The sequence below is a fragment of the Misgurnus anguillicaudatus genome, chromosome 22, assembly GCF_027580225.2.
Source record: "Misgurnus anguillicaudatus chromosome 22, ASM2758022v2, whole genome shotgun sequence".
Classification (NCBI taxonomy): domain Eukaryota; kingdom Metazoa; phylum Chordata; class Actinopteri; order Cypriniformes; family Cobitidae; genus Misgurnus; species Misgurnus anguillicaudatus.
The window spans coordinates 35,303,726-35,324,905 of NC_073358.2; the positions used below are offsets into that span (position 1 = coordinate 35,303,726).

General features: G+C 37.4%; 1 protein-coding gene across 1 annotated transcript; it reads left to right on the forward strand.

The window, feature by feature from the left end:
* The first annotated feature begins 2,423 nt into the window (after nt 1–2,423).
* LOC129440118 (tetraspanin-15) lies at nt 2,424–19,907 on the forward strand. The gene is made up of 8 exons (XM_055199225.2): nt 2,424–2,796; nt 7,490–7,675; nt 9,543–9,617; nt 9,697–9,792; nt 13,644–13,760; nt 15,723–15,773; nt 16,268–16,384; nt 18,632–19,907. The coding sequence occupies exons 1-8, from the start codon at nt 2,710–2,712 to the stop codon at nt 18,956–18,958; spliced, it is 1,056 nt and encodes a 351-aa protein (XP_055055200.1). The 5' UTR covers nt 2,424–2,709; the 3' UTR covers nt 18,959–19,907.
* The last annotated feature ends 1,273 nt before the right edge of the window (nt 19,908–21,180 follow it).

A 21,180-nucleotide genomic window follows, 5' to 3' on the forward strand; every position in this document is an offset into this window, starting at 1 on the left:
CATTGAAAAGTATGACTTTATTATTCATGTCAGTAAACCTGTGCTGTACTGCCATTACACTTGGTTGTTCATTTTTCAAAAATGTAATTACTTAAGATGTTTAGTCAATAGCACAGAACGTTTCACGTTAAATAAGAGTGATGTCCTACATTTCTTTTAGACCTGGGTCAATGGATATGCCAAAATTATGACCGTGACTAAAACTCTAGTTTCTAAGCATGCTAAAATAAATCAGATGTGAGCTGCAGTAAAAGCTGAAGAGTTTAAGGAGCACTGTGAAGAAAAAGATTTTGAGAAATATAATTGCAGTCACAAGCTACCTGAGAGAGATAATCAGTGTCTGTTTGAGAGCTTTTTGGTGCAAGTATGCGTGAATTGAAGAAGGATTATCCATGGAACACTGACATATAGGCTATTTCTGTGAGAAGTAAACCGCATGTACTTATGAGGATTACAGCTATTGTGACATATTAGATATACATTGTTTCCTGGGAGTATTTACGAGGATATTATCCTTCAGGGTAGACACACACTGTCATCTTTCAACTGTTTAATGGAGTTGCAATGTCAATGAATGTGTCAAGCTGTGTAGTTGATGGGATGCTCATTAACTTGCACTCAACAATGTTTGCATCAAAACGTCTTTCTTTGATCTTAAAAGAGTGGGGTTATAAAAATAAAATAAGAAAAGCTATTCAGTTGTAATATAAAATGGAAAATATATGACTGCACCATGATTTAATCTTAAATCTTAAACCTTTTTCAAGCCAAGCCTTAATGGATAGAAAGGAGGGGCAGGGACTTAATACTTTGTTATAAAGTGTTACATTACAAAGATATTAAAATAATTATTTTTGGTATACACATACTGTTAGTATTGTTTACTGATTAGATTTTAACAAAGCAACCTTCATTTTTATCAAGTTTTAATAGCCAATGCATTTTGTTGCCTAATAGTTTTGAATTCAAACACTAGAGGATCCCCACTGCAAAAAATAACTTTAATACTTAGTATTTTTGTCTTGTTTTCAGTAGAAATATCTACAATTTCTTAAATTAAAATGTATTTTCTTGATGAGCAAAATTACCTAAGTTTTAAGCACAAATTGACTTAAATTGTATTTATTTTAGGTTATTTTGCTCATCAAGAAAATACATCTTGATTTAAGAATTTAAATTAAATTAAAAAAATAAATTTAATTAAGTATTTCTACTGAAAACAAGAAAAAATACTAAATAATTTTTTGCAGTGCCTGGCAATTCCACCAGGGACCCCCAAGGGGCCCTGAAACCCCTTTTTAAAGGGACACTTTTTTGAAAATAGGCTTATTTTCCAGCTCCCCCAATTGAGTTTTACTGTTTTGGAATCGATTTAGCTGATCTACCAGCCTGGCGGTACCACTTTTAGCATAGCTTAGCATAATTTATTAAATTTGATTAGACCATTAGCATTGCGCTCAAAAATAACCAAAGAGTTTCAATATTTTTCCTATTTAAAACTTGACTGTTCTGTAGCCTGAAAACCGCGCACTGCGTAATATCATTGCCACGGTTCGGTGTTTAGTAGTAAATTGCTATCCCCTGCTTTCAGATGGAGCGGCATTTACTACACAGAGCCGTATTTCACCAAGAAGCTAGGCAAAATTGCGTTTATAATCGTGGAAAAGTCGTACTAATCACCAAACCAGCTTTACTGATGAGATACGCTTGAGAATCGCAGGCAATTATTTGCCCCGCTCTAGCCTGATGCAGACATGGTACAGCAGAAAAGTCCTTGATACACCGGAATGAGAGTATAGTTTCTAGCCAAATCGGCCTAGAAAATCGCAACTTTTAATTTTCCGTCCTTCTTAGTACATGATGAAGATACAAGTTTTAAATAGGAAAAATATCAAAACTCTTGGTTATTTTTGAGCGTGATGCTAATGGTCTAATCAGATTCAATGGATTATGCTAAGCTATGCTAAAAGTGGTACCGCCAGGCTTGGAGATCGGCTGAATGGATTACAAAACGGTAAAATTCAATTGTTTAACTCTAGGGGAGCTGGAAAATAAGCCTATTTTCAAAAGAGTGGAGTGTCCCTTTAAGACCCTTAAAGTCACTACTCTTCCTTTATTAATCTTTCAGTAAAATGCAATCTTGGCTTTTTTTAACAACAATCAGTTTTACTTACTTTATCCTACTTTTTTATCTTTCAATTCTCTTATTGTTTTTTTTTTTAATTTTTCATCATTTTAGGGTAAGATTCATCTAAACTATATAAAAAATTATATTCCTATATAAAATATTTTAAAACTGTTTTTTTTAAATAAAATTTTTGTTTTGCAATTAAACTAGTATTTTTTCCTTCACATAACTAATTTCAAACATATAACCCATCTGTCTGTGTGTGTGTCTCTTGTTTCTGCACGCTGGCCCTTTAAAAGACTCGTCGTCCAGTCAGTGAATGTTGTTATTGTTTAGCAGCAGTGCGGAAGTTGTTACTGGAATATGACATTTACGTAGATTTGTACCGCTGCTGATGTGCTCATACAAACAAATTAGCCTTATCGACAGCAAAACGAAACACTTGAAAGTGACCATTATGCATTTAGACCCGTTTTAAAAGTCTTTTAAGCTGTTTGCAATCTTAGCATCATCGGCTAACATTTGAATGCATTTAATGCTAATGGCTGTTTAGCGAACAGAAATTACCAAATGCTGTCACCATGCCGTCTTACAATGAATGGAAAAAGACCATTCACTTTTATTATTTCGTTAAATTCTCTCTTAATGTCTATTCAATGCTGTTTTCGGTAAGTCTGCTTACAATGAAAGGTGTCCTAGCCTTGCTTTGTCTTTCCCACACATTCACACCCTGATGCGTTTATCTGTGTTTGTCTAGAGTTTATTGGAAATATTGAAGTTAGTAATTTTTACAACAGTATTATATTATTTGGTGTAAAATTACTTATTTTGAGCTTTGTGACTTATCAAAGGCAAGAAACGTGTCGCTGACAGATTTAAAGGTGCAGGACGCAGTTATTGTCGCGGTATATTGTGAAGTATATATGTCACATACTGATCACTGTGAAGGGATACATTGATTTGCTTATGCTTCCTGTGAATTATTGCGGCTGATATATAATCATCTGTCCATAATAATCCAATGACAAGTTTGTTACTCTCTAAATATACAACAGCAACGATATTATTTTCTTGGCTTTGATCTCTCTGTTTTTTCATTTCCTGCTTCTAAGGGGCTGTTTACACCTGGTATTAAGGTGAATTTTTGGTTGATCGGATCACAAGTAAATGACTCTAAAATACAGGTGTAGATAGGGTGTAAAATGTTTTGTAGGGATGCACGATATATCGGCTGACATATTGTTATCGGCCGATAACTGCTTATTTTTAATATTATCAGTTATCGGTCTGATAGCAAAATTAGGCCGATAAATGAAAGCCGATAAATTATGGATTATTTTGGTTTGTTGAACCACTTCACTTGCTCATTGCTGGCCATGTGAAGTTTTGATTGGTGCTTTCTGTGACATAGCATTAAGCATTAAGAAGAGTATGCTAGTCTAGCGCAAAGACAAGGGGCTCTATCTTACACCCGGCGCAATGCAGCGCAATGCGCGACGCAAGTGTCTTTCGCTAGTTTCCACCCTAATTTTCACGTTTAGCGCCGCGTTGTTTAAATAGCAAATGCATTTGCGCCCCCTTTGCGCCCATGGGCGTTCTGGTCTGAAAAACGAGGTGTGTTCAGGCGCATTGTTGGCGCGTTGCTATTTTGAGGCAACTAAAATAGACTACGCCATTGACCAACAAAAACCTGGTCTAAAGTCTAAAGTCAATGGCGCAATATGTTTTATGTTATTTAAAGAGGCCATTAGTAATATGCGCCTATAAACGGGAGGACAACGCGGGTTTGCTTATCACAAAGTACATAAATGCGCAGCAGCACAAAAATGCTTTTAAATATGAAAGATTAAATGATTGAATTTAAGAGATTATTATTGAGTCTCTTGGACATATTTATAAATGAGGACTGATTATGAGACGTTAGAAGGCGCAAAGAGCTGCTTCACCTGCAGCCTGATAAGTAAATAAATGCTTTGCTTTAAACAAATGCGTCTGTTTTTAAATGTTTTTTTTTTAATGCTACCTCACGGATTTATTGTATATGATGTACCTGTGGATATGGCGAGATGAGAAACATTTGTAAGTAATGCTTAAAAAAACTCTTTGCTAAAAAAACCACTGTCCAAAGTGCTGAAACGTGAGGAGAGCCGTTTGTAATTTCTTTATCTCCTGTTTGTTACAAATAAAGTATTTTTAGAGTACAAACCTTATCTTACATACTTGTAAATTATTTTTTGATGATATTGGATAGCCATACATTTAAAGCAATTACAAGCCTGCTTTTTACTTCCATGAGTAAAAGAAAACGGGTTTTAAAGGTTTTAATAAAAAATAACAATTTAAATATAAGGGAAAAACAACACAATTATTTAACATTAATCTTAAACTGGGGATCTTCTACCTCCGTTTAGTTTTTCAGTTTACAAAGTCCGTCATCTAAATAGGGATTAGACATAGCGCCAGGGCAACTTGCTTTTAAAGGGGATGAGAGCTGTGACTCTCATTGGTTTACTGCACGTTACGCCCAAAATACTCCCATTACAATAGGACCTACCCTTTTCGACCATGCGCTCGGCGCAAAAACGATTTTTCCCGTCGTTAAATTAGCAAAAGTGGATTCGGACACGCCCATTTAGACGTTACGCTGTGCGCTTTAGACAATGCGCTTAGATCGTTAAAATAGGGCCCAAGATGTCCGCTGTCTGGGAGTTTTTCATTGTGAAAATAATATGAATATTTATCGGCCTATATATATATCGGTTATCGGCCCCCAAATATAAAGAGTTATCGGTTATCCGTATCGGCCAAAATTTCCATATCGGTGCATCCCTAATGTTTTGAGCTTATCCACTTTCATTAACAACAATTCAGAGGTAGTCAAAAATGCATCTGACCGGATTGCTTTTGTGGTGTAGATGCACATGTGTTCAAATGTGTTTTTGAAAAGCCACACAAGACCGCATACTCTCCGTCTATTGATCTAATGTGATGTTCACAGTACATCTGTGAATCATTGATTACTGAAACTCTTTAATTTATGATTCATTTCAATTCGCTTACCGGCAATTCAGAAACACTGGTTTGTTGGCAGAATCCATTAAATGATAAAAAAGCTTACTTACAAAAACCCATGTCAGCGCACTTACAGAGTTTTGCATATGAGCTCTTTAGTTGTTCTAAAATATCTGAGAAAGCTCTTACATGTACAAAAGCATGTGCAGCATGTTAACTAACACAAGCAGAGGTACTCTAACATAATCCATCCATTCTCCCTCTCGTGTTTAAACGACTTGCGCAAAGACCATCCCCTCAAAGTAATCAGGACAGAAGTGGACAAAAGAGACAGATTAAAACAGCAAGTGTGGACAGGAACGTTTCTCCTATCCACTTGTGATCCAATCAACCAAACACAGCTAAATACCAGGTATAAACAGAGCCTAAGATCTATTCATTTTTTTTTTGTAAATTGTGTTAGAATTGATTATCGGTGGTGCTCTTCTTTGCAGTTTTCTTCAGTCACTTTTGTGCATTTCTCAAATCACAAATTAAACTCATTATTAGTCACTTGTGCACATCGTAAAACCATATTAAATGTCTTATTTTAATCGGCAGTGTTTTGGTACTTCTATGCAACTGATTTTGTATTATCCATACTTTCATGTAGATCAAAATATCACTCCGGTTCTCTGTTGAAAATCTTACCCTTCAAAACACCAATGCAATGGCATTAGTCTATTGCATAAGCCATTTAATCCAAAATGGTTAAAACATAATTCATAAAAACTTAATTTTTATATGTTTCTAATACACATTTTATTAACTGATAAAATGTTTTAGACTTTGAATATTGTTTTTCACCAATGTAGTCAAAAAACTGTACTGATTTCCCATACAGCACTGTGCCTAAGGGCTGTTTATCTTTATAATGTTTTATTCTTTTATTTGTGCTGTGAAATAGTCTTTTTTTCCCTTTGCAATAACATTGTCCCATCATTTGTTGACAGGCTCTTGCGTTCAGTAACTTTGTATTGTTAAAACTGATACAGTATTTGCAATATATGGAGAAAATATTACAGCCTTGCACATTTTCAGTCATCATCATCTAAACCAGACTCAACGTAATGTACTCGAAGATAACATCAGTAAATACCGGCAGTGTACACTTTTATAGACGGTTTCAGCAGTAACAACATAAACAAGCGGCTTTCGTGGTCATCACGTAACTTCCAGGTAAACTCCGCAAAGAATAAATAACAACAAAGTCCTTTTTAAAGTAGTTAATTTATATAACAAGCAAAATAAACAACACATAGATTACATAGTAACCCAAAACATTTGTTATTTTCGAGGTATTAGTTTAAGAGTTTCAGCAACTAGTCAGACCATTAAACAAACAGAAACCGGAAGTAAAGTTCGGACCAGATGCTTATCGCGTCACCGCACGTGCGCCCGATGAAACGGTCTATGATATGTTAGTTGATATAAATAGTTTATTTTTTAGAAATAAATTAAGGTTTGTAAATAAGATACAGGGTGTTTAAATCTATATTGTACAAATGTTTCGTGAAATGCATTTACTGATCCGTAAATGTTAAGGATGATTTGAGAAATGAACCAAAGTGACTGAGAAAAACAGAAAGAACCACCAACAATGCGTTATATTATTTTGATATTTTTATTGCAAAAAGGAAAGCCAATTATTTTACTTGGCCCACCCCCAAGATTATCTGCATTTTTAGCGATAAGGGACTGTCTTTGGGGAGTATTTTAGGGTTTTAGGAACATGATAATACAAGTAGTAAAACCTCTTAGGATGCTGTTCAGCTTTCCCTCTCAAGTTTGCCTTGTAGTCCTAACGCTTTCTTTATCTTACAGATACACCAATAAAATAACACCATTTGTAAAAAAAAAAGAGAGAGAGAGATTTAATTAAAATTGCCAGGAAACAGAAATTGGCAGATGTCAAAGTTAATCAACCATCCGGACTTATTAATTAAATTAACCTTCCAGAAAGAGGAGTCAAAAATTAGAAATGAAGTGGTTTCAATTAGCATGTCTTGTACTAATATATTCTCTCATTCAAATGCGAACTGCTGTTAGGCTCTCTACATCAGTTTTATTGATGATTTGCGTCATCCCATTGATATTGCTAATGTCAGTTTAATTCTCCACTTCTTTCAACAATTAACACAAATGGGTCTTTGTTTATTTTTATGTAAGATAATAATTAGATTTTAATTGAAGTTCGAGTACATTTTCATTGCATGTTTATATATTACTGTAGCAATCACCTTTGTTATAGAAAAATGTCTCTTGTTAATTGTCACAAAATGTTTTACCCATGTCACCTTTGTCTTTTAGTTGCTAGGTCTGTGTGTGCTATGTATTGGAGTGTATGCAGAAGTGGAGAGGCAAAAGAATCGAACCCTGGAGGGGGTGTTTCTAGCTCCTGCTGTGGTCCTCATACTGTTGGGACTTGTCATGTTCACAGTGTCTGTGATGGGCATGGTGGGCTCCCTCAGGGACAACAAGACCCTACTGCACATGGTAAGGGTTGTTGCTCTGAGCATATGTCACACTACCTGTGATATCCAGGTTAAAGTCTTATAGACTAATTAGGAGATGAGGAGCATGAAAGTTTGATTACAGTATTTGAAATAACCTAAGTCAGTATTAAAGATATCAAGGTTATATTTTTACAGAATGTTCTTTACATTATGTATTATGGTTTTACAGTGAGGAAAATTAGTATTTGAACACCCTGCTATTTTGCAAGTTCTCCCACTTAGAAATCATGGTCTGAAATTGTCATCGTGTGTGCATGTCCACTGTGAGAGACATAATCTAAAGGAGTGCAGAGGTCACAATGTATGATTTTTTTAACTATGTATTTGTGTGATACAGCTGCAAATAAGTATTTGAACACCTAAAAAAAAATCAATGTTAATATTTGATACAGTAGCCTTTGTTTGAGGTCAAACGTTTCCTGCAGGAGGGATTTTGGCCCAATCCTCCACACAGATCTTCTTTAGATCAGTCAGGTTTCTGGCCTTTCGCTGAGAAATATAGAGTTTGAGCTCCCTCCAAAGATTCTCTATTGGGTTTAGGACTGGAGACTGGCTAGACCACGCCAGAACCTTTATGTGATTCCTACAGAGCCACTCCTTGGTTATCCTGGCTGTGTGCTTCTGGTCATTGTCATGTTGGAAGACCCAGCCTCGACCCATCTTCAATGCTCTAACTGAGGGAAGGAGGTTGTTCCCCAAAATCTCATAATACATGGCCCCGGTCATCCTCTCCTTAATACAGTGCAGTCGCCCTGTCCCATGTGCATAAAAACACCCCCAAAGCATGATGCTGCCACCCCCATGCTTCAAAGTAGGGATGGTGTTCTTGGGATGGTACTCATCATTCTTCTTCCTCCAAACACGTTTAGTGGAATTATGACCAAAAAGTTTTATTTTGGTCTCATCTGACCACATTACATTCTCCCATGACTCCTCTGGATCATCCAAATGGTCATTGGCAAACTTAAGATGGGCAGGGGAACCTTCCGTGCCATGCATGATTTCAAATCATGATGTCTTTGTGTATTACCAACAGTAACCTTGTAAACGGTGGTCCCAGCTCTTTTCAGGTCATTGACCAGCTGCTCTCGTGTAGTTCTGGGCTGATTTCTCACCTTTCTTAGGATCATTGAGACCCCACGAGGTGAGATCTTGCATGGAGCCCCAGTCCGAGGGAGATTGAAAGTCATGTTTAGCTTCTTCCATTTCCTAATGATTGCTCCAACAGTGGACCTTTTTTACCAAGCTGCTTGGCAATTTCCCCATAGCCCTTTCCAGCCTTGTGGAGGTGTACAAATGTGTCTCTAGTGTCTTTGGACAGCTCTTTGGTCTTGACCATGTTAGTAATTAGATTCTTACTGATTGTATGGGGTGGACAGGTGTCTTTATGCAGCTAACGACCTCAAACAGGTGCATCTAATTTAGGATAATAAATGGAGTGGAGGTGGACATTTTAAAGGCAGTCTAACAGGTCTTTGAGGGTCAGAATTGTAGCTTATAGACAGGTGTTCAAATACTTATTTGCAGCTGTATCATACAAATAAATAATTTAAAAAATCATACATTGTGATTTCTGTATTTTTTTTGATTATGTCTCTCACAGTGGACATGCACCTATGATGACAAATTCAGACCCCTCCATGATTTCAAAGTGGGAGAACTTGCAAAATAGCAGGGTGTTCAAATACTTATTTTCCTCACTGTATGTAAAAATCTCAAAAAATGACTTTAGCTGGGTTTTCATAGACTGGGTCACATGTGAGTGCATGTGTGTTTATTAAAGGTAGATCTGACACTTTACCAGAAAGAATATTTGCACTATGCTAAAAGCAAACTTATTTGTACAGTTCCTGTGTGTGCTCTGTGTTCTGCTGGCTCTCCAGGCTCTGGGTCTTATCATCGCCCTTATCTTTGAAAAGACGGTAAGGAGTTTGCAACGGGGTGGGAATTTTTGTGTGGTGAGGTTTTGTGTTTAACAAGTTTACATTTCTCTGTTTATAGACAATCAAGTTGTTCCAGAACAGTATACGTGAGGGAATCAAGCATTACTATGATGACCTGGACTTTAAAAACATATTGGACTATGTGCAAGAAAAGGTTTTTATCCGTTTAATCTCAAATATACATCCACCCTATTATAATTTAGCACATTTTCTCCTAATTTACTCACCCTTATGTCAAACCCTTTTTGTTCGCAGCCGATTAATGATGATGATATGTCATCCCAATGACTTCTTTCTTCAGTTGAACACAAACAAATAATTTTATATTGAAGTGCACCAATTATACAAAATTCACTATTATAAGATGTTTGGGCATAAATGTTTATTAGCATTGGGTGAACACAACAACCCTGCAATGAATCAAATCCACCATTTTTAACCCCGTGTCTGATTGGACATGCCATTTTGATTCTCTTATCAATGTGACATCACACTGATAAAGCCCTGCCCACAGCCACTGACTGACAGTCATGTATTACCATAGTTTCCTCCTTCTGCAAGTTGTACACTGTCCACCATATCTCAAGAGTGAGAAAACACCAGCGTTTTTCAATGTTCTTAACTCAACTTAGATGAATTAATACATACCTATCTTTATTCAATGCGTGCACTTTTAATCTTTGTACAGTGCTTCGTGAATGTGTTAGCATTTAGCCAAGCCCCATTCATTCCTTAGGATCCAAACAAACCTTTTATTTTGTGCCACCATACTTACTTGTGTAACTACTCATGTAACAGTCTTTACATAGGGAAAACATGGAAGTGTTTGGCTACTAAATTCATCCCTGTTTGGATCCTAAGAAATGTCAGTTTAATTCCTTTAACTAAAAGTGCTCACTGTCTCTTCTGGCATGGGAGTGAGGAGTAGTCGCTCATTTGCTTTTAAAGGTACACACACAAAACTGTGCATTTTTGCTCCCACCCAAATTTTTGACATGCTATAATAAATGATCTTTGGGATATTTTTGACCTGAAACGTCACTATAGCTTTTTGGAGCTACACCATGTTGAGCCCCCTATAAAAACTTCATGCCATCATGCTGTGTGTTCAACTGATGAAAGGAAGTCTCTCTCATGCACGTTATCCTAGACCGTTTCCGCTGGAATGATCTGCCTGTCGCCACAAGATCACCCAATTATCTAGCAACCTTCAAAAGCGACTAAAGACACATCTCTTTCGTCTACACCTGACCCTGCACTACAAGCACTTACTATTTTTCCTATTCTGTCCTTTTAAACAATTTTTTCCTCTTCCAAAACAATTCATCTTTGTGGTTGCTTAACCGAGACTGGATTCAGATCATTTACGCACTGCTGCCCTTTTGTTAATGTGATTGCTTCCATTGTTTACCTCATTTGTAAGTCGTTTGGATAAATGACGAAATGTAAATGTAAAAAAGTCAAAATGTCTGGCTGATGGCATGACGGTGAGTAAATTATGAAAAAATGTTCATATTAAAAAAATACTCCTTTAAAGATAGGGTAACAGATTTGATCCTGAAACATTTTTAGTTATGCTGGTTAAAAGTCTCCTGACATCCTGATAGCAATCACTGTGTTAAGTTGTTTAAATGTATTTGTAGAAATTTATGTCATCTGTGAAAGGCGTAGGACCAAAAAATGTTCAACCAATCATAGATTTCGGCCCGAACGGATGTTTTTCTTTTTTGTCCCTCATACATAAGTGTAATTTGAATGCCCACCGCGCAGCGAGTCCACGCAGACAGCATACGTCATCTGCGCGTTCATGTGCGCTCACCTCCTGCCTGTAAACAGCGAGAACAGCAAACTTTTCTACTGAATTGACAACCTGTACAGGAGCCACAAAACGAAAGGCATCTTTTATAACAACAACAGCAAAAACTGCCTGGATCAGCAAAGAGCAAAAACCCAAATGACCATCGGCAACTTTACTGCTTTACCGATGTAAACAGGAGGCATAGGGTCTGAAAGGGTCGTTGAACTGTTTATTTTGGTAAGGTAGGTACGCGATATGTTTGTATTGAGATGGATTCAGATATTATACTTTGATGAAACATGTGTTGCTTATGAAATTTGTGTTCGTTTACGGATTAGCGTAACAATATAGTTACTACGTCTACACAACCGAATGTGTGCTTAAACTAATTCTGATGTAAACACGTTGTTTATGTTGGTTATTTTGGAAGTGTTATTCACTTTGTACTGCAAAGTTTTCTCACGGGTGAATAAGACATGAGATGTGACCGTCTGATCTGTGCGTGTTCATGTGTTTTGAAAGAGGCGTGACTTTGGATGGCGATTTGATTTGAGGGCGGGATCGCGATTTCCTTGCTAGGCGGCTACCGTTATCATTTTTCAAAATGTGTTACCCTACCTTTAAGTAGTTATACTTACAAATAATAACAAAAGCTCTACATTAAAGCTTTTAAAGACACACTCCACATTTTTTGAAATGATGCTCATTTTCCAGCTCACCTGGAGTTGGACATTTGGTTTTTATTGTTTTGGAGTCCATTCGGCTGATCTCCGGGTCTGGTGCTGCCACTTTTGGCATGGCTTAGCATGGTCTATTGAATCTGATTGGACCATTTTGGCATCGCGCTCAAACGTGACCAAGGAGTTTCGATATTTTTCCTATTTGGGGCTTGACTCTTCTGTGGTTGCATCGTGTACTGAGACCGACAGAAAGTTGAAAGTTGTGATTTTCTAGGCAGATATGGTTATGACTATGCTCTCATTCTGGCACAATAGTCAGGGACTTTGCTGATTTGGCATGGCTGCAGGAGGCGTAATGATATTCCCTTTGGTAACATCAATAGCAGAGGACTATTTTCGGGCACTGTGTAATATCATTGCGCCTCCTGCAGCCATGTTATGGCAGTAAAGTCCTTGATTGTTACTCCAGAAGAGAGTGTAATTCCTGGCCGTATCGGCCTGGAGGATCGCAATTTTTGGTTTTCTGTCGGTCTTAGTGCATGGTGTGGCTGCGGAGGAGTCAAGTTTTGAATACTAAAAATATCGAAACTATTTGGTTGTTTTGGGGTGCGATGCTAGTGGTCTAGTCAGATTCAATGGAGTATGCTAGGCTATGCTAGGGGTGGTGTCACCGGACCCGAGGATCGGTTGAATGGATTCCAGAATGTTAAGGGTCAGATGTTTAGGTCTAGGGGAGCCGGAAAATGAGCAAGTGTTCCTTTAAATATTACAAAATTAAAATATGTTATTACCTTAACTAAGAATTGTTGATACATCCCTCTATCATCTGTGTGCGTGCACGTGGGCGCTGGAGCGCGCTGCGACGCTTCGATGGCATTTGGCTTGGCCCCATTCATTCAGTGGTGCCATTTGGAGGTGGAGTTGGAGGTGACCAAGCACATCGGCGTTTTTCCTGTTTGGGACGAGTAGTTATACGAGCAAGTTTGGTGGTACAAAATAAATCGTAGCGCTTTTCTAAGCGTATTTAAAAGAGGAACTATATTGTATGGCGTAATAGCACTTATGGGAGTACTCGGCGCAGTAACACCCTCCCTCTCCCATTATGAGAGGGAGAAGGGGAGCGGACTTTTCAGGCGAGTCGAAGTGCTCCCAAGGGTGCTGTTGCGCCGTGAAATGTAGTTCCTCTTTTAAATCCGCTTAGAAAAGCGCTACGTTTTATTTTGTACCACCAAACTTGCTTGTATAACTACTCGTCTTAAATAGGAAAAACGTTGATGTGTTTGGTCACTTCTAACTTTATCTCTGATTGGTACCATTGAATGAATGGGGCTAAGCTAAATGCTATTGAAGCGTCGCAGCGTGCTCCAGCGCTTACGTGCACGCACACAGATGATAGAGGAATGTATCAACAATTCTTAGTTAAGGTAATAACATATTTTAATATTGAAAATGAGTAGACTATTCCTTTAACTATAGTTAAAATGTTTCTTTGAATCTTTTAGTCATTGTCTTTGTATGTCCTCTCAGTTTTCTTGTTGTGGGGGAGATGAGTTCAAGGACTGGGAAGTAAACCAGTACCACTTTTGCAACGGTACGGGTGCTTTGGCCTGCGGCGTTCCCTACACCTGCTGCGTCCGTCACAAGGTGAGTCACTCACTCTCTGCGCCTTTTCATTCCAATAAGATTTTACCTTTCCACACGGGGGTCTGATGAGAAGGCTGTTTTTTATTTTAGTCAGTAATCTTTTCCCCCAAAAAAGTATGCATTTTTTAGCGAAGCCACAGGTGCACAGAGTGCAGGAGTTGATTTCTTACAGTAGCTTTTTCCCGGTGAAGTGTATGCTGATTTCTGGTAAGCGCTGTTCTACATGAGTAGTGATTTGAGTAAAGGAGTACATCATGACTCTCTGGATTTCATTTGCCTGTCCAGTATGCTCCATAGAGTCCCGATGCTGTTTTTTTCTCTCTCTCTCTCACTGTGTCTCGCTCTGCCTTAATGATGTTGATTGAGCACTAATGCACTGTTCTCTTTATGGCATGGCAGCTCAATACACGGTGAGAAAGCACAGGCGTTTGCAAGCTAAGAATGAATAATTAACAAAATAATCACATCTGGGTGATTCTCGCGAAATTAGACTTATGAGGTGTCATGAAACATTTCGATAAAAAAAGTAAATGCAAAGTAAGTAAAAACATCTCTTCACGTACTATTTTGCAATTTCAAATGACATCATACAAACCAATTTTGTTGTTTTTTCCACATTTAAGGGGAAATTTTTCATTACCGCAATGTGTCCATCACTGGATTTGGGTTCTTTGACATGGAAATATTTATAATTAAAAAATCTAAAAAATAAACAGCTTCAGTGCATGTTATACTACAAACATTTACAGTAAAGAAACATGTGGTATTTGGTGATCATTGGTAAATGTAGAGAAAATAATAAGGAATATAAATGTGTCCAAGACCAATTTTCTCATCCTCCGCAACAATCATTGTTTAAGCCCTCAAGGAACTAACATAAAAGAAATTGTTGGAAGGGACATAATTGACTGTGACACTCAAGATGGCTACCAGGTAAGCAGTTCTTATTTTCCTCTCCAGATAAAAGTTGAAATATTGTTTGTCATAGTACCTAGACAATTTTTTTAGTTCTCATTACCATCAGAATTTTTAAAAAGCCCTTAAAGCCAATTTTTTTTGCACATATAAGATTAAGGTCTGAACTTACTATAACCATTGTTTTTAGAGGATTTAAAAAATATTTCCAATAGATTATTTACATTTTTTAGATTATCATTATCAAAAATTATCATTACCGCAACATGATATTACATTAAATATATGCATTTACAAACTCATGTTTCGGTAATGAGGACTAAAAAGTTGTCTAGGTACTATGACAAACAAAACTTTTATCTTTGGAGAAAAAATAAGAACTGCTTACCTGGTAGCCATCTTGAGTGTCACAATCAATTATGTCCCTTCCAACAATTTTTTTTTGGAAAATGTTAGTTCATTGAGGGCTTAAACAATGATTGAAAATTGTTGCGGAGGATGAGAATTTTTTTTCTTGGAGACATTTATATTCCTTATTATTGTCTCTACATTTACCAATAATCACCAAATACCACATGTTTCTTTACTGTAAATGTTTATAGTATAACATGCACTGAAGCTTTTTATTTTTAATTATAAATATTTCCATGTCGAGGAGCCCAGGTCCGGTCCTGGACACGTTGCGGTGGTGAGGATTTTCCCCTTAAATGTGAAAAAAAAATTGGTTTGTATGTTTCATTTGAAATCATGTGCAAAATAGTACATGATGAGAGGTTTGTAACTGTATGCTTCCTATTTTGGTGCTCTTACTTTGCATTTACTTTTTTGATCAAGGGGTTTCATGACACCTCACAGGTCCAGTTTTGCGAGAATCACCCATACAGTTCTGTAATAGAAGATTCACCATAGGATCAAAAGTTATCATTACCCAGCACTTCTCCACAAAAAGCATATATGTAAAAAGTGATCACGTCTTTGAAGCTTTTCAAATGGTAATTCATAAAAAAACACTTTTTTTAAATTAAACATTTGTGTATTTTTCATCAGGTCGGAGAGGTTGTGAACACACTCTGTGGCTACAAAACTCTCAATGAGCACGTAAGTGTAATTTCACTTTGAATAGATGTTACTTTGTCCTTTTCAAAGCAAAGAAATATTTGCTATCTGATATATTTCATTTGAAAATACACACATCCAAAATGAAAACTGCATAGGTAGCAATTTCCTGTAACCACTCATCACTGACTGGTGGCTGCATTCATTTTACATAATACTCTTGTACTTTTTCCCACTAACGCATTTGGAGAGAATTGTTTGCCGTACCTTTTTCAAAATTATTTTTAGAGGATCTGCGATAGGAACACAACCCAACCCATCCCCTCCACCATAGTCATTTTCAGCGCAATCATCTGTAATGGTGCCTTTATTCTCTTGTTTATTCAATAGATAAAAACAACCAGACCCCATCAGAGCCATTACAAGCACCATATCATGCCATTACTGTGGACTTTAGTTAAAATGTTGGAACCTTTATCCTTCGTAGAATTGGTGCATTATCTGTCACGTGTATAATTCAGTTATTTGTCTTACAGCGGGAAACTTTAGATGGCATAATCCATGTTCGTGGTTGTATCCATGCTGTCAACTTATGGATGGGTGACAACATCGGACCTACGATTGGAATTTGCTGTGCCGTTGGACTGCCACAGGTTGCTTGATCATATTTCTCCTTTCCTTCGTTACGTTGCTCTCTTCCTGTCTTCAAATTCATTTATCCCTCCATCTCTTTCCTCTTCGCTTTCTTTCTCCCCCGACATGCAACATTTCCATTTTGATTGCCTGCTACTCTTCTCTCATTAGAGCTTCCTCAGCCAAACAATAAATTCTAGGAAACAGGCATCTGCACTGACCAGATGCAAATACCCAAAAAGGCATGCATGACCCTTGGAGAAGCTGGTGCACAATCTTTTTAAAGGGCATGCTAAAAACTTTTGCCTGATATAATTTGCCAACTCATCTCGCAACTCAGATGGTCTTGTAATAGGGGTCTGGAATGGGGATATTGACGTGACTAGCTGGCAGCATCCCTCTATTACAGCATTAATACTCCAATTAAAGTGAAGGAAGAGCCTACAAATGCAAATTTGATGAAATGTGGAAAAGAGCATTTGTGTAAAAGATCATATTGTTACATGGTTTCTGACATGGTTTATTCTGATTGGTCACTTCTGGCATTCTAGTGTCATATCATTTCGCATAATGACCTTTAAATTGTATATCATGTGCGTCATAGCACTTTATGGTACCTTTCTTTTCATAATGTTTTTTTGATTATTAATCTATGCTACAATTTGTCAATGACACATCTTATAATATACACTCACCTAAAGGATTATTAGGAACACCATACTAACTGCCTTAATTCTACGTTGCATTGATTCAACAAGGTGCTGAAAGCATTCTTTAGAAATGTTGGCCCATGTTAATAGGATAGCATCTTGCAGTTGATGGAGATTTACATCCAGGGCACAAAGCTCCCGTTCCACCACATCCAAAAGATGATCTATTGGGTTGAGATCTGGTGACTGTGGGGGCCATTTTAGTACAGTGAACTCATTGTCATGTTCAAGAAACCAGTTTGAAATGATTCAAGCTTCGTGACATGGTGCATTATCCTAATGGAAGTAGCCATCAGAGGATGGGTACATGGTGGTCATAAAGTGATGGACATGGTCAGAAACAATGCTCCGGTAGGCCATGGCCGTTAAATGATGCCCAATTGCCACTAAAGGGCCTAAAGTGTGCCAAGAAAACATCCCCCACACCATTACCCCACCACCAGCCGGCACAGTGGTAACAAGGCATGATAGATCCATGTTCTCATTCTGTTTACGCCACATTCTGACTCTACCATCTGAACTCATCAGACCAGGCAACATTTTTCCAGTCTTCAACTGTCTAATTTTGGTGAGCTTGTGCAAATTGTAGCCTATCTTTGTAGTGGAGATGAGTGGTACCCGGTGGGGTCTTCTGCTGTTGTAGCCCATCCGCCTCAAGGTTGTGCGTGTTGTGGCTTCACAAATGCTTTGCTGCATACTTTGGTTGTAACGAGTGGTTATTTCAGTCAAATTTGCTCTTCTATCAGCTTGAATCAGTCGGCCCATTCTCCTCTGACCTCTAGCATCAACAAGGCATTTTTACCCACAGGACTGCCGCATATTGGATGTTTTTCCCTTTCACACCATTCAAAACCCTAGAAATGGTTGTGCGTGAAAATCCCAGTAATTGAGCAGATTGTGAAATACTCAGACCGGCCCGTCTGGCACCAACAACCATGCCACGCTCAAAATTGCTTAAATCGGTAGAAATTGAACAGGTGTTCCTAATAATCCTTTAGGTGAGTGTGAAATGCATGGTTGAGCTGCCATAATTTAAAAACATCTTGTACTGATGTATCTTAAAGGAAAACACCACCGCTTTTCAATATTTTACTATGTTCTTACCTCAACTTATATGAATTAATACAAACCTATCTTTTTTCAATGCGTACACGTAATCTTTGTACAGCATGTTGTGAATGTGTTAGCATTTAGCCTTGCCCCATTCATTCCTTAGGATCCAAACAGGGATGAATATAGAAGCCACCAAACACTTGCATGTTTTCCCTATTTTAAGATTGTTACATGAGTAAGTATGGTGGCACAAAATAAAATGTGGCGGGTTTTTTTTAAACGGATCAAAAATGAGAACTATATTACTATATTAGTATGGCGGAAGAGCACTTATTTTGCAGCACTTCGACCTCGGCGCGCATTAACATCATCACTTCTGACTACTCCCCCTCTCACTCAAACTTTGGTTATTATTACTGCACCCGAGGTCGAAGTTCTGCAGTAAACCATCTCTAAGTAAATGCATTTGTACCATCTTGACATCACGTCTTCATCTCTCTTTAGCTATTGGGGATACTTCTGAGCTGTATCTTCTGGAACCTTCTGGTGGAAATGAGTGAGTCTGTTGACATGGTGGACTTTAAGTTCCTGAAACGTGCCGGTTTCGACTACAGCAATCTGGATCTTTCGGGGGCCGGTTGGTGTATGTGTCTACCTCGGGAAGGTGGTTATCTACCTGTACATGTAGAAGAGCCTGACACGTGGGCTCCAGATCCCGTTCCTTTCGACCTGGACCAAGAGCAGTCCGAAATACTTTTCACACATTTTAAACCGGAAAGCCAAGGAACAGAGACGCTTGTGGGAATGGATGAAGTAGACAATCATGCCTAAGAACCACAGAAAGCATTTCAACACGTTTTTTATTGTAATCGTTCAGTATATTAGGATTTCAAATTCACACTGTGTGTTAAGATAAAAAAAATTAGTTGCACTACATGTTGGTAAAACTGTCATGAAACAAAATGATGCTAGCTTGAATAGGTTTGTATACAATGATTAGTCATAGAGGGAATCTAAACAGACCTCTTGTATTTGTTTTAAAAACATATCACTTTAAATGCTGTGTTTGTTTTATACCATTTTTATTCATTCTGTCTTTTACGAGGTTAAAGGGGTTTGAATTGTTATATAGGCAATGTTGTTTTTAATAATACATAAGGGAACATAGAAGGGATTCTATGAATTAATGGTTTGCAATCATTTCTGCTAATTTTTACATAATTTAGCGAAATCAGGGAAGTTTACAGTTGAAGATGAAGCTGTGCTTTCATCACGTTGTTCTAAAATTTTTTGTGTGCTTTTTTATTATTTAGTTTCTTTATTACACTACTGTCACGGACCCTTGATTTTTTTTATAAAATAGGGAACATTTAGGAATTTTATGGATCATGATTTTCTTTTAAGAGGGACGTGAGGTGCTAGAATTCATTTGTAATGGTACCTAAAATGAACGAAATAATTATTTATTAAAATGTTGCCTTAAGTAAAACCGTAGCTTTTTCTGGCTATTAGCCACAGGTGATTTGCAGGTAATTTGTTAAACGAAAAGTTATTCTCTCTGGCCTTGTGTTATATATATGTTTATTTATCATTGACTAATGCTCAATTGTTTATTAATTGTAAACTGCTGTTTTATTGTGGATTTTGTGTTTTGCTTGGTGGTTGATGGAAAATGTTTGCCAAGTTTAGGTTGAAGGGTGTCATAATTGCAATTGCTGTTAATTTATAAAAGCCGCCTTTTAGATGTAAGTAGTCATTTTGAAATACCTCACGTTCATACCTTTTTGCTAACAGACTTATTGATGATGTCTCTCAAGATCCAAGATCCAGTACACTTCTCCAGCTAATGTACTGTTGTTCTGATTTTGTAGTAACCATAAAGTAATTCAATAAAATTTTGCTTGAATTAAAGAGCATCTATCGTCCGATTCACGTTTTTATGTCCTTTGGTGTGTACGTGTGTATTAGTACGTTAACGATATGAAAAAGGTACTAACCCCGAAGTAAACGATGCCGCGAGTTGTCGTCTCCAACGTAAATCTCTTTTCTTGGACTACAACAAACACACGGATTGTAGGCAACAGTTTAGTAAGTTCCTTTGGATTAAAGTGTCTGCCAAATGAATAAATTTAAATGTAATGTATATAAATTAAGTTCTATAGGGTATAAAATCTGCTTGTAACAATGCAACGCTAATTAAAGATCATCTTTTTTTAAAGCTGATTTCTGTGCATCATCACATCCATCCAATCAAATTAATTCATGTGTAATGTTACTTCAGCCGCTCGCCTATCATTTTCCCAACGCTCGCTGTATTTTCCCCTTCATGGTGATGACCATCGAGAGTCAGCTTGTGGAATAATTATAGCGGGTGCTTCAATGGGAGGAAATGAACTGCAGCATCGAAAATAACACTGTGCGCCAGGAGAGCAGGGAACAAAATGCATCCACACTGGCATAATTATGATAATAACAAGAGAGTTAATAACAGTAATTAACAATTGGCGACTTGGGACTCAAGGACGACTTCTCCATTCTCTTCATCAGATGAATGATTACGGCAGATGATGAGGATGAGACGAGCAAATGAAGTCAAGCACTGAAGAAGAATAATCAATACTCAAGATGTCTTGTGCCGTATGGGGTCCAGGAAAGCAGACGGGGTTACATGAGGGGAGTAAAAAAAATTTGAAAAATGAAGGAAAGGAAGCTCAGAAAACATTAGTTCATCTGCAGAATTTATATAAAAGTATAAAACCTTACATATGAGAGAGCATTTTAACATTTTCTAAGCATCTACTGTAAGCGTATTTGACAAAGTTATCTTTACAATAGAGCTGAAAGTATAGGGAAAGGGCCATTTCATCGGTAGAAAAATTTATCTTTGTTGAAAGTGGGTCATATTTGTAGTCGAACTGTAACATAAATTTTGAATTTTGTGCCTATTTGACTGAGAATAGACAGAATGTGACTTTAGGGCACATTTGTATGGAAAACTACAACTCCCACAATGCACCACAATGCACAGCTCTGCAAGCCACTCACATTAATCG